We start from the raw sequence: 23,520 nt of genomic DNA, 5'->3' as shown, positions 1-23,520 counted from the left end.
GAACGATCTGTAACATCATTTAGTGAGTGGAAAAGGAAAACAAGATTGCTAAATAAATGTTCAGCACTAAAGTTGGTATGTACTTTGTAGGTGGGAAATATTGATGTAGACACAAGGAACTATAGATGCTGGCTTACATGGATCCTGGAGAACATGGATAGGTGACGTTTTGGGTTGGGACCCTTCTTCATACTGATTGAGGTGAAGTCGGTCTAAAATAATTACCTATCCATGTTCTCCATAGATGCTGCCTGACCCACTGAGTTACATCAGCACTTTCTACCCACTGAGTATTTTTAACACTTACTATTTTTTTTAATGAAATATCCGGGCACAGTTTAATCCTATTTGACCATTCTCATTTTCTGCTGGCGCAAATGCTTACAGTTCCCTCTTACTCTGATCGAGATACAGACCTATCTCACTGCCTTGAAGCATTATCGGTCCCAGTAGCATTGCAGTGCCTCCCTGTAGTTCCGTGTGTAGTTCCCATCTCAGATATACTCCTGCAAGTTTCGATAACTGGCAGAGTTCATCCCCCAGCATTGTGATCTGTCAGATCTGCAGGGATATGTAAATACTCAGAAACATTTAAGGACTAGTAAATAAATGTAAAGTAGCATTGATTCTTTTTTTAAGCTAGAAGTTCCTCAAAACATATAAAATTTGTAAGTTAAACCACAACACGGTAATTAGTTGACTTGACACTACTTGACTTTTTTTCCATCTGTAACCTTGCAATCTCCATTGAAATCAAGGGTGATCACAGATTCTGCGTTAGGCTAAACTAGAGCAGGGTTGATCAATGATTTCCCCATTTTAAATGCTGGGGAATCATACAATTATGAATTTTTGCAACTATAACCCATGTTGATTTGAGTGTTGAAAATACATGCAGAAATCCTGGAATTGTTTCCTTTTAACAGGTAAATTATGTTGGCTCCAGTCATATCTACCAGCATTTCCCAGCAAGACATAGAACATAATTTTAAGATACTGATTAATGCTGTCTGGAAGTATTAGAAAATATCACTTAATTTCTGCAGTTATATGCTCCTTGCTTGACTCTTGCAGCTTGATTTTAAATATCAAATATTTTCAATTTTTAGTGCTTTTGTATTTACTCTGAAGCATGCATTTTCCATATTATTATCAAACTTGAATGACAAATGATTATAAATGTGTTTTAATAATTAATTTTGATACAGCCATGTCAATTTCCTGTGTGCTTTTTACAATTATGGTACCGATCCACCACCGATTTTCCGACACCCTTGGTTCTAGAGCCTTACCGTATCATCCATTTTGCCAGATTAACAGAGGTCATGTAATAATGATACAACGATACACCTCTGACCTATTAGTTACACCCCTCCCATGTCTCTAAAGCACCATGGACTGCTAGAAACTTAAATAAAACAAATATTAAATGGCAATTAAATTTACAGCAAATTTCTTGCACGGGTGGCCCAGGCGGCAGTTACCAAATCTGCCAAAAATGGGGTAGGCCGGATGCGCCCTCTGCCCCCTCCGTCCGATTCCGGAATCCGAGAGGAGCAACAGTACCGGAGCAGTCCGCCTAGGCCGCTGTGCGGGCAAGAAAACAGCCTGCATAGTCAGACTCTGATGTTGGCTAGGGGAATGGATCTGCCAGCTCTGGCCAGGACAGAGTTCCAGAACCCGGCTGCAAGGGTCCAATTCAACCCGCTGATCAGCTGCAGAAATCACGATGAGGTGGTAATGGGCCACCGCACCCGGCCTAGGCACCACATTTCCGGGGGGACTTCCGTGGGGGATATCAAGTGAGCGCTCGTAATTGTAGCATGTTCTCTCTTGTGATCTTGCAATTCATCAGCTAATCCTTCTGAAAATTGAAAAGGCATGTATTTTCTCTTCGTAATGTAGGTAACATCAATGGGAAGGGAATGACAGAGCGCATTCACAGTCTCAACCTTCACAACTTCAGCAACTCTGTGCTCGAGACACTAAATGAGCAGCGAAACCGGGGACATTTCTGCGATGTGACCGTCCGAATCCATGGAAGTATGCTCAGAGCTCACCGCTGTGTATTGGCCGCTGGCAGCCCCTTCTTCCAAGACAAGCTGCTTTTGGGATACAGTGACATTGAGATTCCATCTGTGGTCTCAGTGCAGTCTGTTCAGAAGTTGATTGATTTCATGTACAGTGGGGTGCTTCGGGTATCCCAGAGTGAGGCCTTACAAATCCTTACTGCAGCCAGCATATTGCAGATCAAAACCGTCATTGATGAATGCACTCGTATTGTCTCTCAAACAGTCGCAAGCACCGGTTACCCAACCACAAGAGTCTTGAACCAAGTAACACCACGAGGAACACCAGAATCTGGTTCATCGGGGCAGAGTAGTGATACCGAAACTGGGTATGTACAAGCTCACTCTCAGCGTAATGTTGAGCGAATCTATTCCTCCCTTTATGCCTGCTCTGGAATACCAGTACAAAATGGCACTGGAGAGAGATCGCTCTACGGTGCACCGGTCGTCAGCCATCACAGCACGCAACTGGTCCTGCAGAGGGAAGCGAATGTAAATAATCCTGCCTGGATAACCAGAATCCAAGAGCGAACACAGCAGATGGAGAGGTACCTTTCCACACCAGAAACCACACACTGTCGCAAGCAACCACGCCCAGTTCGCATCCAGACCCTTGTGGGCAAAGTTCATATCAAGCAGGAGGCTGAAGATGAATATGATTATGATTATTATGGAAAACAGAAAAGAAACACCTCAGAGCAAAATGAATCGGAAGAGTGCAATGAAGATACTGACCAAGCTGAAGGTACTGAGAGTGAACCAAAAGGAGAAAGTTTTGACTCTGGTGTTAGCTCTTCCAATGGGACTGAAACTGATGCAATTGACCAACAGTTCATTGCTGGCATCAGCAGAGGAGGACAATCAGATTTCAGACCATCTGAGCAGAATGAGCTTCCCACTGAAGACGGCCAACAGCTCGGCAACTTGAATGCTCCTTCTCCAGAAAGGACTTACAGCACGGAAATGGATACCACAGGTCCCCAAAACAGTGATGGAAATACTGCATGTGAAAAAGAATTTCAGCAAGCTCCAATGAGCTCTGTGATTTCAATCTCTCAAAACAATCAGTCGCAGACAACAACTCAGCTTTATCTGAGGCAATCAGATACCCAGATCACCAACGTGAGAATGCCACTGACCTTAACTAGCACTACTCCTGTCATTGGCACCGCTGGGAGTACGTATATACCCACACTTTTCACCACTCAGAACACTACCAGTGGCAAACTGTTTCAGTTCACTCTGCCACAACCACTCTCAAGCCAACAGACACAATTTATAACGGTTCCGCATCCCAATGTTCCAACCTTTACTACACAGTTGCACCCACAACAATCTCAGTCAACAATGCAGAGCACAAGTGGACAGACTGAAAAAAAACCCTATGAATGCACTCTTTGTAGTAAAACCTTCACTGCAAAGCAGAACTATGTGAAACATATGTTTGTCCATACAGGTAAGAGATTACATTTATGAGCAGCATTACTTCGTTTTAAAAACAAAACATTTTCCTAATGGTTTTTTTATAGCTAAAGTTTTCTAACAAGGCATATAATTATTTAGCATTTTCATTCATCACCAATGTTTCATAATCAAAATATTAAACAGAAATTTGTGGATTAGCTATCAGCACTCTCTGAGATTCATTCTCAGCACAGTGGTGCTGCTGGTAAAGCTGCTGCTTCACAGTGCCAGACACCAGGGTTCAATTCTGAACTTGGGTGTTGTCGGTGTGGAGTTTGCATGATCTCCTTGTGAGCACATGGGTTTCCTCCGGGTGCTCTGGATTCTTCCAACATTCCCAAAGGCATGAGGGTTTGGAGGTTAATTAGGCTCGATGAATTGCCCCTAATATGTAGAGAGTAGATGGAAAAAGTGGGATAACATAGAACTAGTGTGAAGGGCAGATCAATGATCTGTGTAGACTCGGTAGGCCAAAGGGCTACATTCATGCTGTATATATTAAACTAAAACAAAAAAAACTATCAATACTGTGGCTGTGAAATGTGGGTAAAGGTTGGCACAACTACATAATGCATCAAAATATATCTATTCTCAAAAAGGTTTATTAAGTGTGTGATGGGATACATTTCACCTTGCTGAATCAGTGCAACGGTAACCATAATCAATGACCAGAGAATTATAATGGCACAGAAAATAACTGTTTAGTTCATTGAGTCCACGTTGGTTCGTTGTCAGTAATCCTAGCAGTCCCATTCTCCCATAGTTTCTCCATAGCCTGGCCAGTCAGTTTCTCTTAGTTTTGTGAATCGGTTTCTCCTAGTCATGAGGCGGTTCAAAATCAGCAGATTAGCAAAGTTCACTTGATCAAAGACCCCACTGACAGACTTGACGATCAAGAACCAATGCCAGAGATGAGGCACATTCCAGTGCATATAATCCACATGCAGCATTGCAGCAGCCCATTGAGTTTATTTCAATTACATTTCCTCTAACACTAGATGAAGTTGATTTTGGCAGGGGGAAAAAATCATATAAATTTAACTTTGATTGACAGTTAATCTTGAAGTTGGCCCCGTAACTCTCATTAATTAGATATCTAACAGACATTAAGCCCCTAATTTAGATTTTTCACAGTCAATTAGTTGATCAGGAATAATTGGTTCTTTCTGCAAGCTTCAGTAATGTACATTGCCATCTGTGTTGAAAAAGGATCTGAGGTAATGATTTAAAAATTGGATCTTGCAAGCTGGAAGTATACAGACCACCATATGGAAGAGGGGCCCCATTGCCTGAATCACCTTTTATGTTCTTTGCATATTCAAATATGTCCTTAAGGATAATTCACAGACCACAACTAACATGCTTCAAAGCTTGAATGTGGAAAAATGACGTTTCCCCTCCCCCCCATTCGCACATTAAAACCTAAAGAGCTGCTGAATCCCCTTCATTCACGGTGACTATGACCATTCACTAACATTGTGCCTCACTCATTTGTAAGTAGTCCTATTTATTTGTCAATTTTTTCTGATTTAAATTGAAATAATATCTGATAAAACATATTCATTTGACAAGCTAAGATTGTGTTTTATTTCAGTAAATCAAAATGCTGTGAATAGATTCTGCATTAATTTCCCTGATTTTGTATATATCTCATTAGATATTGGCCTGATAACAAAATCTGGTCTTTGCGTGTGCATTACTTCATTGACACTGAACCAAAATAACAAATCCAATGTGTAAATCCAATAACATAACAGCAGGCTCCTATTCGGGAAGTACAATGTTTGCTAGGGTGGCTAAGCCTTTGTTCAGTTGGTGAATTCCATGTCCAAAACCTACAGGATGCAGACAGATAAAATAAATTCTTAAAATCATCCAATTTGGCTGTAACAGCAATCTTGTAACATTAACTATTGAACTGCTGGCAAAAACAATGCAGTTAATTATTACAAGCTCAGGATCGATCACTCCGAGGAATTTTGTCTGTGTGGACTTTGTCATACTTCTTCCTATAACTGCATGGATTCCCTTGGGTACTCTGATGCCCTTTCACATTTCAAATTAAACTAGTTTGTGGGTTAATTGGCAACTGTAAATTACCCTTAGTGGAGGGTCTGGAGTAACACGGCAGGGGAGTGGAGAATTGACGGGCATACAAGAAAGAGCAGGTTACATGGAAACAAGTGACCGACTGGGACTGATGTAATGCTCTGAGAATCATCATAGAGGAAATAATCCAAATGGTTGTTCACTGTATCATTAAAAAAAAGAGAAATATGAAATTTGAGTAGTAGTGTTAAAGAATCGACTCAAATACCACAAAATTCAAGCTGCCTCTAGTTATGCACATGACAAGCTCTTTCATGAAAATATTTATATAGCATAACCCATTCAAATTTATGACTCCAAATCTATTGCTCGCTACCGCTGCTCCCTATTGCCAGCATAGAACTTTTGAAAGTGCCTAATCACAATTCCATCTGCTTAATTTGTTGAGTTGCAAAGAGCGCATTCAGAATGTTAGTATGGACACGAGGTGCTGGAGTAACTCAGTAGCATCAGGCTGCATCTATGGAGAACATGGATAGGTGATTTTGGACCGAGGGCCTTCTTCAGACATCTTTCCCTCATCTCTCTGAGTTCTGTGAGAGCTTCTCTCACTGCTCTCCCTCTGTGATTTCTGCTGCTCTCCTGCTCAACGCCCATGTTCTGACCCAGACTCACTACCAAAGCCATGCGTGTTTCTTCAAGACTTGCCTTAGTCCTTCTCTCTCCAGAATGCTAGTGTTTAAGATTTATAAACGGCAGATTGCATGTGCACTCCTGATCAAGTAAAATAACACAACTAAATCTCCAACTGTTATAGGGCCACATTATAATAAATACTCCATGATATAGTTCTATAAGCATACTCTAAATTTGCGAATGTTTACCGAAAGAGACCAGATGGTATGGGTTGCCTAAAACTAAGGTAGATACACCAGGTAGTGTGAATCAGCTGTATAATATTGATATTCAGATCTCTAAAATGCTGCTTATAAATTGAGAATTCTGTCTAAGAAACAGTTGACTAGATTACTGTAGATGACTGAAAAAGTATATTCCAGTGCCTATGGAACTCACTACTTTAGCATGTCTACTCTATGCTGACGTGTTTGAAGTGTTTCTGAAGTGTTTGAGAGCATCCACTTTTGATTGCTGTGCAGAGCGTTGGCACAATGGTAGCATCCCATTTTGCTGCTGTGGAAAGCATTAGAGGTTCTTGACCGCTTCAAGAATGCTTCTAGCCGATGTCTGTTGCAAACTATTCAACTCTCAGATGAAAGAGTTCTGAAAGGAATCCCCCTACATTTCATTATCAGGGATTAGCATTGAAGAAATCAGCATGAAGAAATGATTGACCAAACTAGGTTTGCATACTCTGGAGTTTAGAAGAATAGCATGGATTTAATTGAAATGTAAAAGATCCTGAAGGGTCTTGAAAAGATGGATGTGGAGACAACGATTTACTTTTTGGTGAAATCCAAATCTGAAGATCAGTGTTTAAAATTGACGAGTCTTCCATTTTAATCAGATATGAGCTATGGGAGTCTTTGGAACTTTCTCATAGGGCAGTGGGAGCAGAGTCTTTGAATGTGTTGAAAGAATAGGTGCATGGATATTTGGTGAGCGGTTATTGGTGAGAGGTTATTGCAGGAGATGGGACTGCAGTGTTGAGGTTATAATTAGGTCAGCCATGATTTTATTAAATAGTGAAGCAGGCTTAGGGACCAAGTGACCTGCCAGTCCTAAATAATAGGTTGGTGCAGATTCCTTCAGCTTTTTTATTATTGCCAGCATAAATGCAGTTTATTTTCAAAGGTGTAATGGTTTGAAAATTCTTGGAATATCAATGGTGCTTTAATGTTGTTTTTATAGCCACAGTCCTATTTCGAAGTTAGTTAAAATGTTGCTGGAAAGGCACTTTGAAAATGTCACTGTATTTTGACAAATTAGAGATTGCAACTGATAGACCCGTTTCATAACCATAGTATTTATGGATTGCTGGTTGACAAATTTATACAGTCTTATTTCTCTCTAACCCAGCATGGCAGCTTGTAAAATTATAGCAGGGCTGACAGTAGCTAATGTATAAATACTATTTTGCAACTCTACACTGAAAATGTTGTCAATTTAACTGATTGAAATAGAATAGTCCTCTATTTCTTAGTGCTGCAAATCAAATTGAGAAACTGTAGTATTTAAAAGTCTTTGAATATGATTAACTTTTCTTGTTTTTAATTGTTAAATGCCTTATAGGGGAAAAGCCACATCAGTGCAGCATTTGTTGGCGATCATTTTCTTTGAAGGATTATCTGATTAAACACATGGTGACGCACACTGGTGTAAGAGCCTACCAGTGTAGTATCTGCAACAAGCGTTTTACCCAAAAGAGCTCCCTCAACGTCCACATGCGGCTTCACCGTGGTGAGAAGTCCTACGAGTGCTACGTCTGCAAAAAGAAGTTCTCCCACAAGACCCTACTGGAGAGGCACATGGCACTCCACGGCACTGGCTGCTCTGAGGTGACTACATATGTCTGCTCTGTTTGCCCGGCCAAGTTTGACCAAATCGAGCAATTCAATGATCATATGAGAATGCACGTTTCCGATGGTTAAGAAACTTCTTTGAGAACAAATTTGGAATTAATTTTTAAAAATAACATTTTTAAAACAAAAAGCGCTGGCATATTATTATCAGCAGCAAGATGTTCAAGAATTCTTCAGGATGGTGGCCTTAATGCCTGTTATTGTGTGTGCTCCACTGGCTGGATGACCACTACAGGCCTCAAGATTTTTTCCTCTCATTCAGCTCTTGTTTATTGCTAGCGTGTTGAACACTTCAAAGGCCTACTATCTCTACAGATCTAAACCAGTGTTGCATTATCTAAGGTGGAATTTTCTTTGAGATGATTACACAGCACGAGGTCCGGTAAACTGTGGTATGCAACATCTTTTCAAGTACAAGTACAATACTTGGTATGTATTGACATTTCTGTGTTCTGATGGTCACAAAATTTGCCTTTTACCGAAGATGACATTGTATGTATAGTGGTTGTAATGACACTGGCAGTTATTTATTATTTACCTGCTATGGGCAGGTCACTTACACAGATGGGTTTCATTTTGAAAATCAAAAGGTTTAATATATAATGCAGCATCCGTGCAACTGCAGTTAGGTACAAGAATTTATTTCACAAATGTGCAAACAACTCAATGTTATTTCAATGAGAAAAAGCGCAGTGAGTTTTATTTCCAATTGCAGATGGTTCCATTAAACGTTTACTACATGGATGTGCATTTTTTTCACAACAGTATTTGAACAGAGGCAAGGCTTTTTGGAACTTTTGCATACACTGCCACTAATATTCAGAAGACCGTTAAGGTTGCAAGATGAGCTGAATTGAAGGAAGTTTTTTTCCCCCACAATGTGTGGTTGATAACATTCAAAATGAACATATAATCAATGTGGTCTGTTTGACATGCTGTCATTTTGATTGCTGCTCCTATTTTGTCTCTTATTTTATCTTCAGACTGTCAATGATGATTATTCCGATCAATTTTAAAATATTTTGATTAATTTGCTGTTGCCATAAGATTAATTAGAGTTCCATGGTGCACTATTAACAGTGCACCCAAATCAGTCAGTCAGTCATTATAATGAATAGGAAATTGAAAATAGCTGCTATTTGTGCAGCATGTACAAAGTTTGAGGGAAGTGTGTCTTGATGAGATGATATATTTCATCGGATATCTTGTTCATATTTCTTGTCCTTAAACTTAGAAACAAACATTGTGAGGAAATAATGCAGTCTAAAAGTCTTGTGTATCTTTACAAAATGAATTTTAGCTGGAAGTAAGCAATTTACTGCATGTATTAGCTTTGAAGTAATTCCCATGTGAGCGACATTTTTTAGGGCCCATTGACCAAGATGTACCCCATGGATGATTCTCAGCTTATTTTGTTTTTAAATCCTGCGGTTCACCTCTAGGTTTTATTTCATTTTGGAATCATAATTGTAAACAACTCACATTTATATCTAACCACAGATTTTCATTATTTTGACTACAGATGATCACTCTTAATATAAAAAAGCCTCTTTGCACCAGTTTATTTGATTCCAGTGAGTTCAACAAATATGCACTACATTATGGTTATTAGCTAATTTTTACCTGTGGGTACATACTAGAGTATCTCATTTTCACAGTGGAATTGATTATCATACTAACTTGCGCTGAAATACTATCCTATTCTCTATATGTTTCTGTGTTGCAGATCTAATTTGATGTCTGTAATACAGTCTGTTTAACAAATACTAAACCATTTATCTAGTTTAATTTTCATTTATAGAAATTACTTCTTCACAATTGGGGTTATCATTTATGAAGCTTTTTTTTTAATGTCTGTCAGGTTTTTCTGTAATTTGGTTTCAATGTTTAACTAATAATCTCACACAGTACGTTTGTTTGTGTAGGTGTAGAGTTATTAATTTGTGCGGATCTGAATTAAGCGATAGCTAATAAATAATTAATGGTGCTTCCTAGGTTGATGACTGCCCTACTAAATCAGTTTAGTTCCATGTCCTTATGGGGTTAACTATTTCTGCAGGCAGTTAATCCAATGATTTTGTTAGAACTTTTGAAAATAATATATCGTTAGGCTGATTTATCTAATCATGTAGGGAATAAAGTAGGGCTAATGACTGCCAGACTTGAACTTTAAGTATCACATCTTTCATGCATGTGTAACATGTAATGCATACTTCATAGTCTTTCTGTGATCAATGTTAAACTTTTTCACAGTCTCACCAAGATAGTTTAGCTATTTAGTAGAGTAAAAGTTTTAAATGTTATTGATGTTTCATTTGAATCTGGTAAAACGTGTCTACAGGTGGCTACAGTATTACAGCAAAAGTTACATGCTTTCTTCGTTAAAATAAGAGCTGATGTTAAGCTTGAATAACTAACCAGAGAAGTTTAAAAACAAATAAATTCTGTAGGTATTAATTGATTTTTTTCTTTCTCACTATTTTGACTGACTGACAATTGAGCTCTGAAAAAAATATGGCAACAATAATTTTAATCTTTGAGAGGCAAATGGGTCCGAGAGGTTTTGTTGGTTTAACATTATGGAATACTGGTTTAGATCTTGAGATTTTAAAGTGCAAACATGAAAGTAAGGGTGGCTTTAAGCTAGGCATTAGCTACAACAAGTGGAAGCCTCTTGTATGATATTAGCTGTTTTACTGGAATAGTGTCCTGTGGAAGGAGTATTTAACCAAGCTTAACTTTGCAATGCAGTATTTGTTTATACAATAGTACACATTTACATTTTACTACAGGATAGACCTGCCTTGCAATATTTAATACAATCACGTTGAATCACTTGCATATCACCAGCCCACTGCATTCACAGTGACTCTTGGTTTCCTCAACATTTGTCCTTTATATTCAATGAACCCATCAGTCAGACATAGGAATGTGTACTAACAAGACAGTATTAGATTACTGAAGTTTAACAGTTCAGAAATTGTGAAACATAGAAATGAATTTTCTAAATGTACAACCCACTATGCATGTACAGCGCAGTCTAAAATACCTTTGGTATTTTATTTTGCATTTTTGGAGACAATATTCTGAATCACGGAGGTAATCAAAAGATTAAAAAAGTATGCATTTTAATATACAAAACTAACTAGCTATTCTGTCCATAGTCTTACTGCATATGTGATATTTATGCATTAATTCATTGTCTGATGCAAAATATTTCTTTATGGTTCTGGGTTGTACATATAACTTGCATTGTTTACTCTTGAACTAACCTGAAAGTTTACGAACTCAGTGTAGAATTTTACTTTTTTTTAAATCATTTGTTTTCTTTAAAACAAGTGTTACTAATGCAATGTGTCACGTCAGTAGTGTAGATCAGTGCCTTTAAATATATATAAACATGGCATTTAAAATAAAATGCAAAAACCTTTATAAACCTATTTTCTGCGGGACACTGTGCATTTTGTATGAGCAAATTCACCAATGATAGCAGAATAAAATTAATCATCAGTCTGGATTTTTTTGAAGAATGCATAATTGATATGGGAACAATTGGAGTTATAGCATGCCCTGCTGAGGAACAATAGTATTAAGGTTTACATCTAAAGTATTCTTGGAACTCTGAAAGTATCAGCAAATATTGCACCAAAACAGAGCAACTGCCTTTAAACAAAATAATGAAAATAATGCCCAAATGTAATTTTAAAGAATCATTTTCAGATTGCCCCATTGGTTTCCATTAATCCTGGCCCCATTGTCCTTTGTCAGAATGAGATGACTTAAAAAAAATCCAGCAGAAACTCCCTATTTCAAATATCATTTATATTGTATTAATGATTTAAGATTTAACTTCAAGAGATCCTGTCTATGGATAAACTAGGATTTGAATCACATTGAGTAATTCTGTTGGGAATTTTCTATTTTATTTTGATTATATAAACTTAATTATGCACATTTAATATGACTATTAAAACCAAAGAAAAACTTGCAAGGTGAATTGCAAACCTTATTTTGGAACTAATATTTCACCCCTAATATTAAAGAAAAAGTGAGGAACTAAATATCTTTTTAATGTTGCAGTAGATTTTTCATCTTATTTTTCTTTCCCATGTAAATAAGAATGTAGTATTATAGTAAAAGGTAGCATTATGTAATTAATGGATAAAATCATGGATTTATAAACATATAACCTTTTCTTTTAATTTGGCACATTTCTGGGATATAATTAACAGGCTTACTCTCTTGGAGAATCAATCAGTTGGCTATACTTGACATATAGCTAATTTATCTGATTGGATATTGCGTTCAGACCACAGATTAGAAATGAGCAGCTTCCAGGATCATTTTCTTTTCTTACAAATGAAATTAATGAACTTTACACCAGATATTGAGTGGTCGTAATTTTCTAATTAATCTTATCTAGAAACATGATTTCAACCTAAATAATCAACTCTTAGCTGCCATCAAAAATGAATAAAACTGGTAAGTTCTTCAATGCTGATCAATAGCATGAGGAGTTAACAATTTTCATTCAAAAGGTAAACAACTACCCCCTCCCTGCCCCCACCCACCCAATTGCAAAATAGGTTATCTTTTTTGACACTGGTTTGCTTTTGAAGTCATTGTTTCTGATCACTGTTTGAAGATGTGATTGGAGAGAGGGTTAATAGATTCATGAGTTTTACACTTCTGTGTTCAAAATTCTAACAGTAATCAATGGCAAGTTATGGTACAACACATGCCCATCTGATAAATTGAACCAATGAAAATGTTACACGGGGTCTTTGCACCTTATTATACATTTGCATTATAATTTTCCTTCTTGAAATTAGATGCAGTATACAATTGTTAGATTTATGTAACTGTAAAGGCCATTATTCCTGTAACAAATCTGTTAAACTATTCAAATAATCTTTGGGTTTATCTATTTGGTTAGATAGAAATGTGAGCTTGCACAATCCGATGAGAATCTAGAGGCATTAATTGTACTTAGCTCAACAATATATGCATCATTATAAATCTACCAGCATCTGTCGAATGCAGCATTAATAAGGTGATTTACTAAATATCCTCTTGTTGAAGTTTCAGAGCAAAGAGAACAGATTAAGAAGGAAGTATGTAATTTAAGGGTTAAAGAAACCACCATTCATCTTTACTTCTAAGAAATAACATTTAATAAACAAGCTTCCCAAAAACACAGTACCATTTGTGCTCTGAGCCAAAAGGTTTTCAAGTAACACTTCAAAAATAAGTTTAAGATAATTCATGAGAAATGCACCCAGATTATCAGCCACCCCTTTAGAATGTGCACTTTTTCTTAAATAATATACTGTATGTGATCGAGCAATAATATTTAAATAGAGTTTTATTTTAAAATAGTTTTAATGTAGAATTGTTTTCCATTTAAGAAGTGTGCAAACGGTGACTTTAAAATTGCTTCCATCTGCATCTCGCTATTCTGAAATAGGAAAAGGTGAAAATATAGATGGGCTATCGCTGCCTCAGAATAGAAAGGTGATGTTTTAATGTGTATTGTTGACAACTTTCTAGCATATTTAAACAGGATATTCAGTTATTCTATAGTATAGTGATAACCTCCATTTGTCAAGAATGTATGGCAAAAAAAAACATTTGTACTGATGCAAATGCTGAAAGTAAAGCTGAAAGGAAAGACCAATTGGTGATCACCACTGAGCTCTGTTTTCCAAGGTCATGGCAACAAATATAGATTGCATTTTATTTCCTGAATTTCAGATTAAATCTTTTAAAAATCCTCTTTCTGTAGAAAGCAAAAAAAACAATAGGTTACAGCATTATCATCTTTATGCCCAGTAACAAAATGTCAGTATTGCCAGTGATCAATTCACAGATGTTAATACAAGTCAGTGTGACCACTTACTGCTTCTTTGTCATATAACTAAAATATTTTAATTACACATTAACAGGAATAATTGCAGGAATAAAAAAAGGCCTATACAGCATTAATTTTATTTAAAGAATTGATAGAATTGCCTCTTTCCAATGCTCAACAGCAAGTGGGTTGCATACAGAAGATGAAACAGCTTAAGGTGTGCAGTCAGACTGTACCAGTGGAGCAGTCCATTGATGCTGGATTTAGTCAACTAGCCACTGTTTTTTCTCAATATGTAAATAAAAGATATGGGTCAGTATAAAACAAGTTTGGTAAGGATCCAGTACTTTGTATTTTTAAGGGTTTTCATTTAACCTGTGCACCTATGCGGTTGTGCATTCTTTCAGCTTTTAAATCATGTTTCCATTGTGATTCGTTGCTTCTTTTGGAATTTTTTAATATGATTTTCTAGGGTACAGTTCTTTATTAGCAGGAGCAGGAAACAAAGCTTTTTTTTCCAGCCTTTTTACTATTACTGATATATTTACAATTTCAGTTGAAACTTTAATACTTTTTCATCAAAACTAGTGTGTACTGAATGAATTTCAGGATTGGATTGCAAAGACTCATACCAAGGAAATCAATCAGTCTCTATTTCTCAGTTTATCCCAGAATAACGGTTTGACTTTTTAAATAAAATGTAATATCTGGAACCTGAAGTAGCTGGAAAAGCATAAGACTATCAGGTTAACTGTAGTGTTACAACATAGATTTATGAATCTCTTCTGGTTTAAAGATTCATACTATAGAAAGACAAATATAACCCAGTCAGCATAGGCTATAATACACTCCTGTTGTATTTCACAATTTTACACCTTGAGTTGCTAAATTAATAATGACCCGACTCTCTGGATGCCAATATAATTTTTTTAGAAAGTGTCCAAGTGATAAGACTATGTCTTACTATTCAAATACACTATCTTGTTGCTGTCTTGTAAAGTCAGCACAACCCTAGTGTGCAAGTTAATGGTGGTGTTATGCACTGAAATAACTGAACTGCATGTAAGATTTCCACTACTGACCAGCATTCACACTCAAAACATTTGCACACGTAAGGGCTAAAATGAACCTTTTTTTGAGGTGGGATGGGATTTATTGCATGTGAATAGAACCAAACCAGTGTTAGTGTCACATCCAGTCAATGCCTAATGTAGTCACCAAATGTAAAGTTGAACCCACAGGTGGGAACACTAGTACAGGACACTAGCTGGTAACACATTTGACACGACACTAAATCAGCACTTTGCTTTCCCTGTAAATGAACACTAACCCAAAAAATTTGAATCGGTTAACATTTGTGACAAATCTACTGAATTTATTATGCCTTGACATCTGCATTTTTGGTTTTATTATTGTTTCTGTCAATTAATTGGATTTAGATAAAGAGATTTAGAAGGAAAACAAATTGCATCTTTCTTCTACACAAATATAGCATTTTTATCCAAAACGTCTTTTCCACATCTTTTCTAAGGCTTTGTACCATGACCTCACACATGGGAAATGAGTGAAATGCTTTTGGTGCATGGGCTGACAAAGGCATACTCTAATGTTATCATATACAAAGCCTTCCCTTGGATTTCACTTTAGTTAAATTATTAGTCACGGAATTGAAGTAACCAGTAACATGATTGAATCTTTGGACCATTAAAGTAAGTTCCTAATGAATGGGATGAGCTAACAATTCAATTTGGAACCCTTTGCCCAGGACCAAGTAATCTTCAGCTAATAGCATTTGTTGCACTCTTGGTGCAGTCTCAATTGGAAGAATAATTCATGGAAAAATCATAGTTTGGGAATAAATTGACTCAGAAACTCAGTTTGTCACATACAATAATGTTTTATTGGTCTTATCATTTATCATTGTCCAATAATTCACCAAATTTCAGCAGTATCTTACCCGACCCTACATTCAGCCATGGGTTTATTGAAATGGGAGGCATCAGTTCATCTAACAAAATAGTTGCACTCTTAATCTGGCATGTAAATAGTTTTATCTCCAATTCACAAAAACCTAAGTAATTATGTCATAATGACTGAAAATGCAGATGTCTTTTCCAGCCTTTGCCAAAATCTGATTTGTTTCAAAAGTAGAATCTGATTGCCTTAAGACACTTAAGTGACAGCCAACAATTATGTTGTAAGAACAGGCCGTTGGGCGTTTTTCCTAGGTACAAAATATCAGATTCATTCACTTTACTGTTGTGCACCTTTTCTACTTTATTAGCCCAACACTGTTGTGATGATAATTATTTTATATTTGTTTTAATGTGACTACTGTAGACCAAAAATAAGACTTTAATTTTACAATATTTACCCAATCATATTCCATTTAATTTATTTTAAAACTCATGATGGGAAAAGCATTTAGTAACTTTAAAAGATGTCCTGAGAGCATCATAAGTTTAAAAAAAAAAAGTTTTTAAAAAAATGAGGCTGCAGTTGCAAAAATATGAAGGAAGATGAAGTTTGGTTGCTCACAGATTCTTATAGATTAGTGGGTAAAACCATTTCTTGACTTTTATCTTATATTCTTATTCTTTTTCTTGCAGCTAATGTTTCTTTTTTATAATCTGCTATTTTTATTTTTGTAAGCAGTTTATCTCCATTTAAGATGAAAATTTATCACAGATTGTGTATAGTTTTTGTTTTGTTTATGGAAAGCACTGGACAAGTTTGACATCCCCTTTAATATAAGGTGATGTACAATGATTTTGATTGCTTGCTGAATGTTTTTTTATTCCTAATTATAAAACACTAGGATGGTTTTGCATCTTCCATATTTTATGCAAAAACATGTATGTGCCCTATACTTAAAAAAAGAAGCTCTAGGCGGCATTTTTCTATGTTTTGTGGAAAATAATCCTTTTGAATGGTAGGAAAATATTTTTTGTTGTTGTACTATTTTATATTTTTAAAATGATACATTTATTGGTATAAGACTGTTTTGGTGAAGGAATTAAATGAAAAACAAAGTCTGCCCTTAAGAATGCTGCAGTAGCCTGTTTTGAAACTAATTATTGATGTGTGTTCAATTGGTTTTGTCTGTTTATTGTTACAACAGTTTGGATGACTAATTAGGGGTTTTTAAGGGCGTTTTTGATTTGTCAAACACACTGGATTGTGAGTCTTTTGTAATGTGTGGGACTATTTTTTGTGATACAAACAGCAGCACTCTCTCAAGCAGTCCTTTTTCACTGCCTTTGTCCTTGAAATTAAAGTAATGGATTTGAGAACAGGGCAGACAAATGAAAGGCAAACTGGAGATATTTAATGAACACCTATATAGGAAGACTAAATCTTTTGTTAGTGGCAATGTTCTATTTCTGCTTTTTACAAGTTTCTGCTCAGAACAGTTTTAGGGATTTTGCTTGTCTGAAAGATAAACAGGCTATGAGAGAAATCCTTAAAGTGTATTGCTAATCGTGTGTGTGATTGCACATCTAATAAGTATTAAACAATTCTATAAACTATTTAATCTTGTAATAAAATGCACATTATAGTACACCATTATGAATAGAGCATCTCCTATTCTGGCTGATTTTGTTCTCTGAGTAACAAAACAGGTGCCTATATTTCTGTAGAAGTTCTGGTGCAAGCTTATTGTTCTTCCCTGAGTATTCAGTGTTGCACATATGCCTTTCCACTTCTATAACATTAAGTCTATGTGCCTTCTGTTTTTGTTTCTATTATATTGACATTTGAATGGTGAAAATCAGAAGAAGCATTTTAAACCATTCCAAATAAGGTTTGTCTTGTTCTAGAGCCCAGCCTTCTTCAAACAAACAGCATTATTCAGACTAGTGAAAATATCCTTATAAGCACTGAATTGTAGATTTTTGTTGCATTTGCAACTTTATAAAATAATGTCTATATGAATTTAGATTCCACTGTGATTTCAATGTCCAAAGTTATAGTTTATACATTTTTCACATTAGCACACTTTTTAATAAATACAAATATTACCTTGTTTGATAGTGTGATATAACAGGCTGAACCTATTTTGTTGACATTCTATTGAATGAATTAAAGTGCATTTTACTTCTGAATTTCTATGGTAGAACATCCATGTTGCCTTTGGTAAACACTTGCTGCTATTAACTCCGAACACTCAACTCCATTTAAAAGTGTGATTCTGCAAGTGTATTTGGGAGCTATCTGGGCTAATAGATTTCTAAAATTACATTGGCATCATAAAAAGTAATATTCTTAGGTCTTCATTGGTGTGCCTGCTCTACACCCATTGTCATATTGCTCTTCTTAATAAACACATGTCTGTAGAAATTAACTAGCACAAAATTTTACAGACATTGCGCTTTATGCACTAGTCAGTCTACTTACTTGGCCAAAAGTACAGTAGTACAGAAAGTTGTAATTTTCACATTCTTTGCACGTATTTCTCGTTCACAGGTTGAATATGTACCTGATTAAATTGGCCATTATAGATTAATACCTGAAATAACACAGCTTTGGTTTGAATCTTAGCACTTTAATTTTGAAGTCTCATGTCCCTTTCAAGCCATCTTCTCGCTTTTTACATTTATAACTTTTGCAGACAATGGAAAAGATACAGAATTTGGTTTAAAAATGCATATCCCAATGTTGTTCGATGCTGGATATATTACTGATAAAGTATTAAGTAGATGCACGATTGCATTCACACAATACATTATTCAGTGCTTCACAATCCCATAATATCTATTTCATCGGAGCATATTTTTGCACCAGTTCAATTTTGCGCTCTGACGGAAGTACAGATGGTCAAAATGGGAACTGTGTACTGTACAGGAATGGTGTTTCTTATTTTTATATCGTAATTTTGAAAAAATGTTGTGAGAAACGCAAACATTCCTTATGCATACAGTATCTACTATTTGTACTTTGGTCTTTCACTGCTCTGTTAAATAAGATGTTAAACAACTTACAGATTTTATTGCTAATCTACATGCCGCTTTTGGGCTGGCTTGATGCTACTTAGTGCTAATAATTGATCCAAAGAGGTCCACTTTCACCACTGTCAGTTATTAGCTTAATGGACAATGCTAAATTTGAGATAAAACTTCAGGTTTAACTCAAAGCTGTGTTTCACACGGTCGGCCTACTCTTTTCAAAGATCTCCTGTCAAGGTTGTTATTAAATATTTCCAGTATAAGTGCTGCTACTATGTATTAGAAATGAGACTCTTTTTGTCAGTACAAATGTGCAGTGGTCTGTGCTGAAGGAGATTAGTTAAACTGGCAATGTTCATTTTCTTGTTCACTTGCCATGGTTGAGCCATCTTGGTACAACAGGTGAAAACTAGCATTTTGGGTTTTTCAAACAGTTGAATAATCTTGTCTTGGTGTAAGGGATCACTTTAGAAATGTTGGCTTGTTATATTTCCAAAAATGTAGATTGTGAAGCACCTTATGCTTGTTGACCAATTTTGTAGAGGTCAGCAGTTTACTGTTTCTGTTCTGCACCTTACCTGTTATATGGAACACGTACCCTTTTTTCCCTTGTATAACGTCCTGCCTTTTTTGCCTTGTGTATGAGCCCTTTACCTGATATTAAGGGATTTATTAATTTGTATTAAAGGTCAATTGAGAAAGTTACAAATCTACCCCAGTTATTGAGATAGTTGAATGACTGCTATTCCTCCCCATAGCAAATGTGTGTAATAAAACATGAGGGGGAGCCGAGTATATACAACAAAGGAAAACAATCTCTTATTGAAAATAAATTCAAAAATTAAACTTTGGAAAGAGACCTTCACTGATGAGAGGATAATTTTTTCACTTCTGACATTTCTTAGTTTTATTCAGAAAATTTAATATTATCCTCGGCAGTGAAGCATCCTCTGGTCTCAATGTTTGAAATTAAGTGTCAGTTTATCAAAGTACCCCAAAGCAAAGGGGGTTCAAAAACAGGTACCATTAAATTGTGATGTTATACTTACAGGGTAGCTTTCTGACCTTTTCAGTTGACCGTCCAAGAAACAGGCTAGCATTTTTGAAGTGATCTCCAACTTTACCCCCATTTACTATAGTACAGTATGTTGGTATAAATTCAAGTACAATTTTCAAGTGCTTTAAATCCTGCCAGATTTATTAAAGCAACAGTATCCTAACTTGCCATTTATTAGACTGTATTTCTCATGTATTACCTGTGACATGTGTATTGTTAACTAGCTGTATGCTTCATTATGTTATTGTGACATTTGAATACTGTGAAGTTTTATCTGCATACTTACTTTATACTGAAGTATTAAGCCTTAAATTTGTTCGTGTGAAAGAATAATTGACATTCTGGGGATGAAGATTTCTTTTTTTAATGTTACCAGCACTTTTTTGTAAGTTTCACTTTCCAAGTTATTGTAAAGTTCACGCTGTAGTGAAGTTTGAACATGAAGGAATAAAAACTCTAGTACTTTCCCGTATTGAAAAGTTGTACTTACTGTATTCTTTTAATTTTCTGGGCATTGTACTGAAATAATGATCATAAATGTGTTTTAATAATTCTATTCACCATTCCCTTTTACAGCTACAAAAATGATTTTTATTTCCTTAAATTGCAGATTACTTTACCATCCTGTGGCTCAGGTTAAATAACTGTATTTTAGGGGGCTACCTAGCTTGTGAAGCAGGCACAGGTTTAATATACATTTGTCCCAACCACATTCAGCCCAGTGTATGGTCAACATCGAACTCGTGCTACCTGTTCATTATAATGATTATAAGCATGAAGCAAATTATTTATATTCATGTACTTTCATCACCGTCGCAAAATTTAAAATAGGCCTTTACCTATAAAGGGTTGTTATTATTTTTAATATTCATTTTTGCGATTTAGGCATTGCCAGCAAGGCCAGCATTTATTGCCTATCCTTAATTGCCATAGAGAATGCAGTGGTGGGTTGCCGCATTTAACTACAGCAGTCTTTCCAGTGCAGGTACTTCCACAGTGCTTTTGGGATGGCAGTTCCAAGATTTCGATGCAGTTAAGGTGACAGAGCATTGATATATTTATATATCGGGTTGTTGTGTGACTTTGTAGGATACCTGTAGGTGCTGGTGTTTCCAGGTGATAAGGTTCACTTCTTAATAAACAGCCAACTCACAAAAACATTAGGTAAACCAACTCCAGCTTTACTGATCATCAGCCGGCTTAAGTGACGGGGATACACCAGCCAAGTAAGCAACAAATACTTGACTTCCCTGTGCTGCCACTTCAATGAACAAAGATTTGCACAGTGTTTTATACTGTGTCACTTAGTCACATTCCAAAGATATTAGTCATGGTCAAGATGTAGCCAATATACATCACTGCAGAACGAGTCTGAGCTTGTCTCATCAATTAGTAGACACATTTCAAAGGCATTTTATTAGTTGGTACTTCAGGACAAGACATTTCAAAGGCATCTTATCAGTTGGTACTTCCAAGATAAGACTTTTCAAAGACATCGGTCATTGTCTCAATATAAATCAACCTGAGACAAGCTTGGGGTTGTCTCTCTTGGAATACAAGTTACAACCTAGTCAAGTATTCCACCATGTATCTTTTACATATTTAAAAGCATTTAACTCTTTCACAGGCACCCGCTGCAATTGTCCATCTAGGTGGTAGAGGTTTTGTTGTAGGAAGGAACCACAGATGCTGGTTTAAACCGAAGATAGACACAAAATGCTGGAGTAACTCAGAGGGACAGGCAGCATCTCTGGATAGAAGGAATGGGTGACGTTTCGGGTCAAGAACCTACTTCAGACCACGCATTTTGTGTCTATCTTTGGTTGTAGAGGTTGCAGGTTTGGGAGGTGCCATTGGAATAGACTGAGTGAATAACTGCAGTGCATTTTGTAGATGGTACACAGAGACCTTCCACTAACAAACAATAGACGTAATTTGTAATGTGTTTAATCTATAATTTTAGTTAAGAATGTTATGCCTTTATTTTGACATTGTGGGCAAGTAGAATATGATGAGCAGTAGCTAAGAAAAGCAAACATGGATTTATGAAATAATCATAGTCATACAGTATGGAAACAGATCACTCGGCCCAACTTGCCCACACCGGCCAACATCTACACTAATCCCACCTAACTCTGTTTGGCCCATATGCCTATAAACCTGTCCTAGCCATGTACCTGTCTAATTTTTTTCTTAAACGTTGCGATAGCACCTACCTCAACTACCTCCTCCACTAATCCCACCTGCCTCTGTTTGGCCCATCTCCCTATAAACCTGTCATAGCCATATACCTGTCTAAATTTTTCTTAAACGTTGCAATCGTACCTACCTCAACTACCTCCGCCGGCAGCTCGTTCCATACATCTACCACCCTTTGCGTGAAAAGGTTACCCCTCAGGTTTCTGTTATATCTTTCCCTCCTCACCTTAAACCTATGTCATCTGGTTCTGTTTCCCCGGATCTGGGCAAGGGACTCTGTGCGTCTACCCGATCTATTTCTCTCATGATTTTATACAACTATAACATCACCCCTCATCCTCCTGCGCTCCAAGGAATAGAGTCCTAGGATGCTCAAGCTTTCCCTGTAGCTCAGGACCTCGAGTCAAGGCAACACCCTCGTAAATCTTCACTGCACACTTTCCAGCTTCAGACAATTTCCTGTAACATGGTGCCTAATACTGAACACATTGTTGATATTTCTTTTGGAACACAGTATATTAAGATGTTAAGAAGCAGACCAGAGAGAGGCAATATAGTAAAGATGAGGGAGTGGGGGCCTGATTTTATAAATGAGGTAGTGGAAGGTCTGAAGAAGGATCTCAACCCAAAATGTCACCCATTCCTTCTCTCCAAAGATGCTGCCAGTCCTGCTGAGTACAGCATTTTGTGTCTGTCTTCAGAGAAAGGCAAACCAGCTGATAGGTTATTTATTGTGCTGAAAACCTTTAATGAGATGTCATAAATTCAACTTGATTTGGGCATGTAGTTTTGCTACTATATTGGCATCAATTGGGTTTTGCTAAATGGAGAGAAAACATAGTATTGACAAATATAAATGAATAAATAGGAATGTATATTTATTTGCGTACACAAAAAAGCTGGAGAAACTCAGCGGGTGCAGCAGGATCTATGGAGCGAAGGAAATAGGCAACGTTTCGGGCCGAAACCCTTCTTCAGACTGATCGGGGGTGGGGGGGCGGGGAGAAGAAAGGAAAAAGGAGGAGGAGCCCGAAGGCTGGGGGATGGGAGGAGACAGCAGGAGGGCTGAGGAAGGGGAGACAGCAAGGACTAACAAAATTGGGAGAATTCAATGTTCATGCCCCCAGGATGCAGACTCCCCAAGCGGAATATGAGGTGCTGTTCCTCCAATTTCCGGTGTTGCTCGCTCTGGCCATGGAGGAGACCCAGGACAGAGAGGTCGGATACGGAGTAGGAGGGGGAGTTGAAGTGCTGAGCCACCGGGAGGTCAGGTTGGTTATTACGCACCGAGCGGCGGTGTTCGGCGAAACGATCGCCCAATCTCCGCTTGGTCTCTCCGATATAG

General features: G+C 36.9%; 1 protein-coding gene across 6 annotated transcripts in view; it reads left to right on the top strand.

Annotated features, from left to right (window-relative positions):
* Window positions 1–20,451, top strand: part of zbtb20 (zinc finger and BTB domain containing 20) — a 247,642-nt gene extending 227,191 nt beyond the window's left edge. For all 6 annotated transcript variants that reach the window (XM_033033147.1, XM_033033149.1, XM_033033151.1 and 3 more), the window contains 2 exons: window positions 1,906–3,525; window positions 7,833–20,451. In XM_033033147.1, coding sequence (XP_032889038.1) covers window positions 1,906–3,525; window positions 7,833–8,191 — 1,979 coding nt within the window. In that variant the 3' untranslated portion in view covers window positions 8,192–20,451. The remainder of the gene's footprint in view (window positions 1–1,905; window positions 3,526–7,832) is intronic.
* Window positions 20,452–23,520: the final 3,069 nt, after the last annotated feature.

This window comes from Amblyraja radiata, chromosome 14, assembly GCF_010909765.2.
Source record: "Amblyraja radiata isolate CabotCenter1 chromosome 14, sAmbRad1.1.pri, whole genome shotgun sequence".
Lineage (NCBI taxonomy): Eukaryota > Metazoa > Chordata > Chondrichthyes > Rajiformes > Rajidae > Amblyraja > Amblyraja radiata.
The sequence above is the reverse complement of the archived record's forward strand: the minus strand, read 5'-3'. Positions and strand labels throughout refer to the sequence as shown.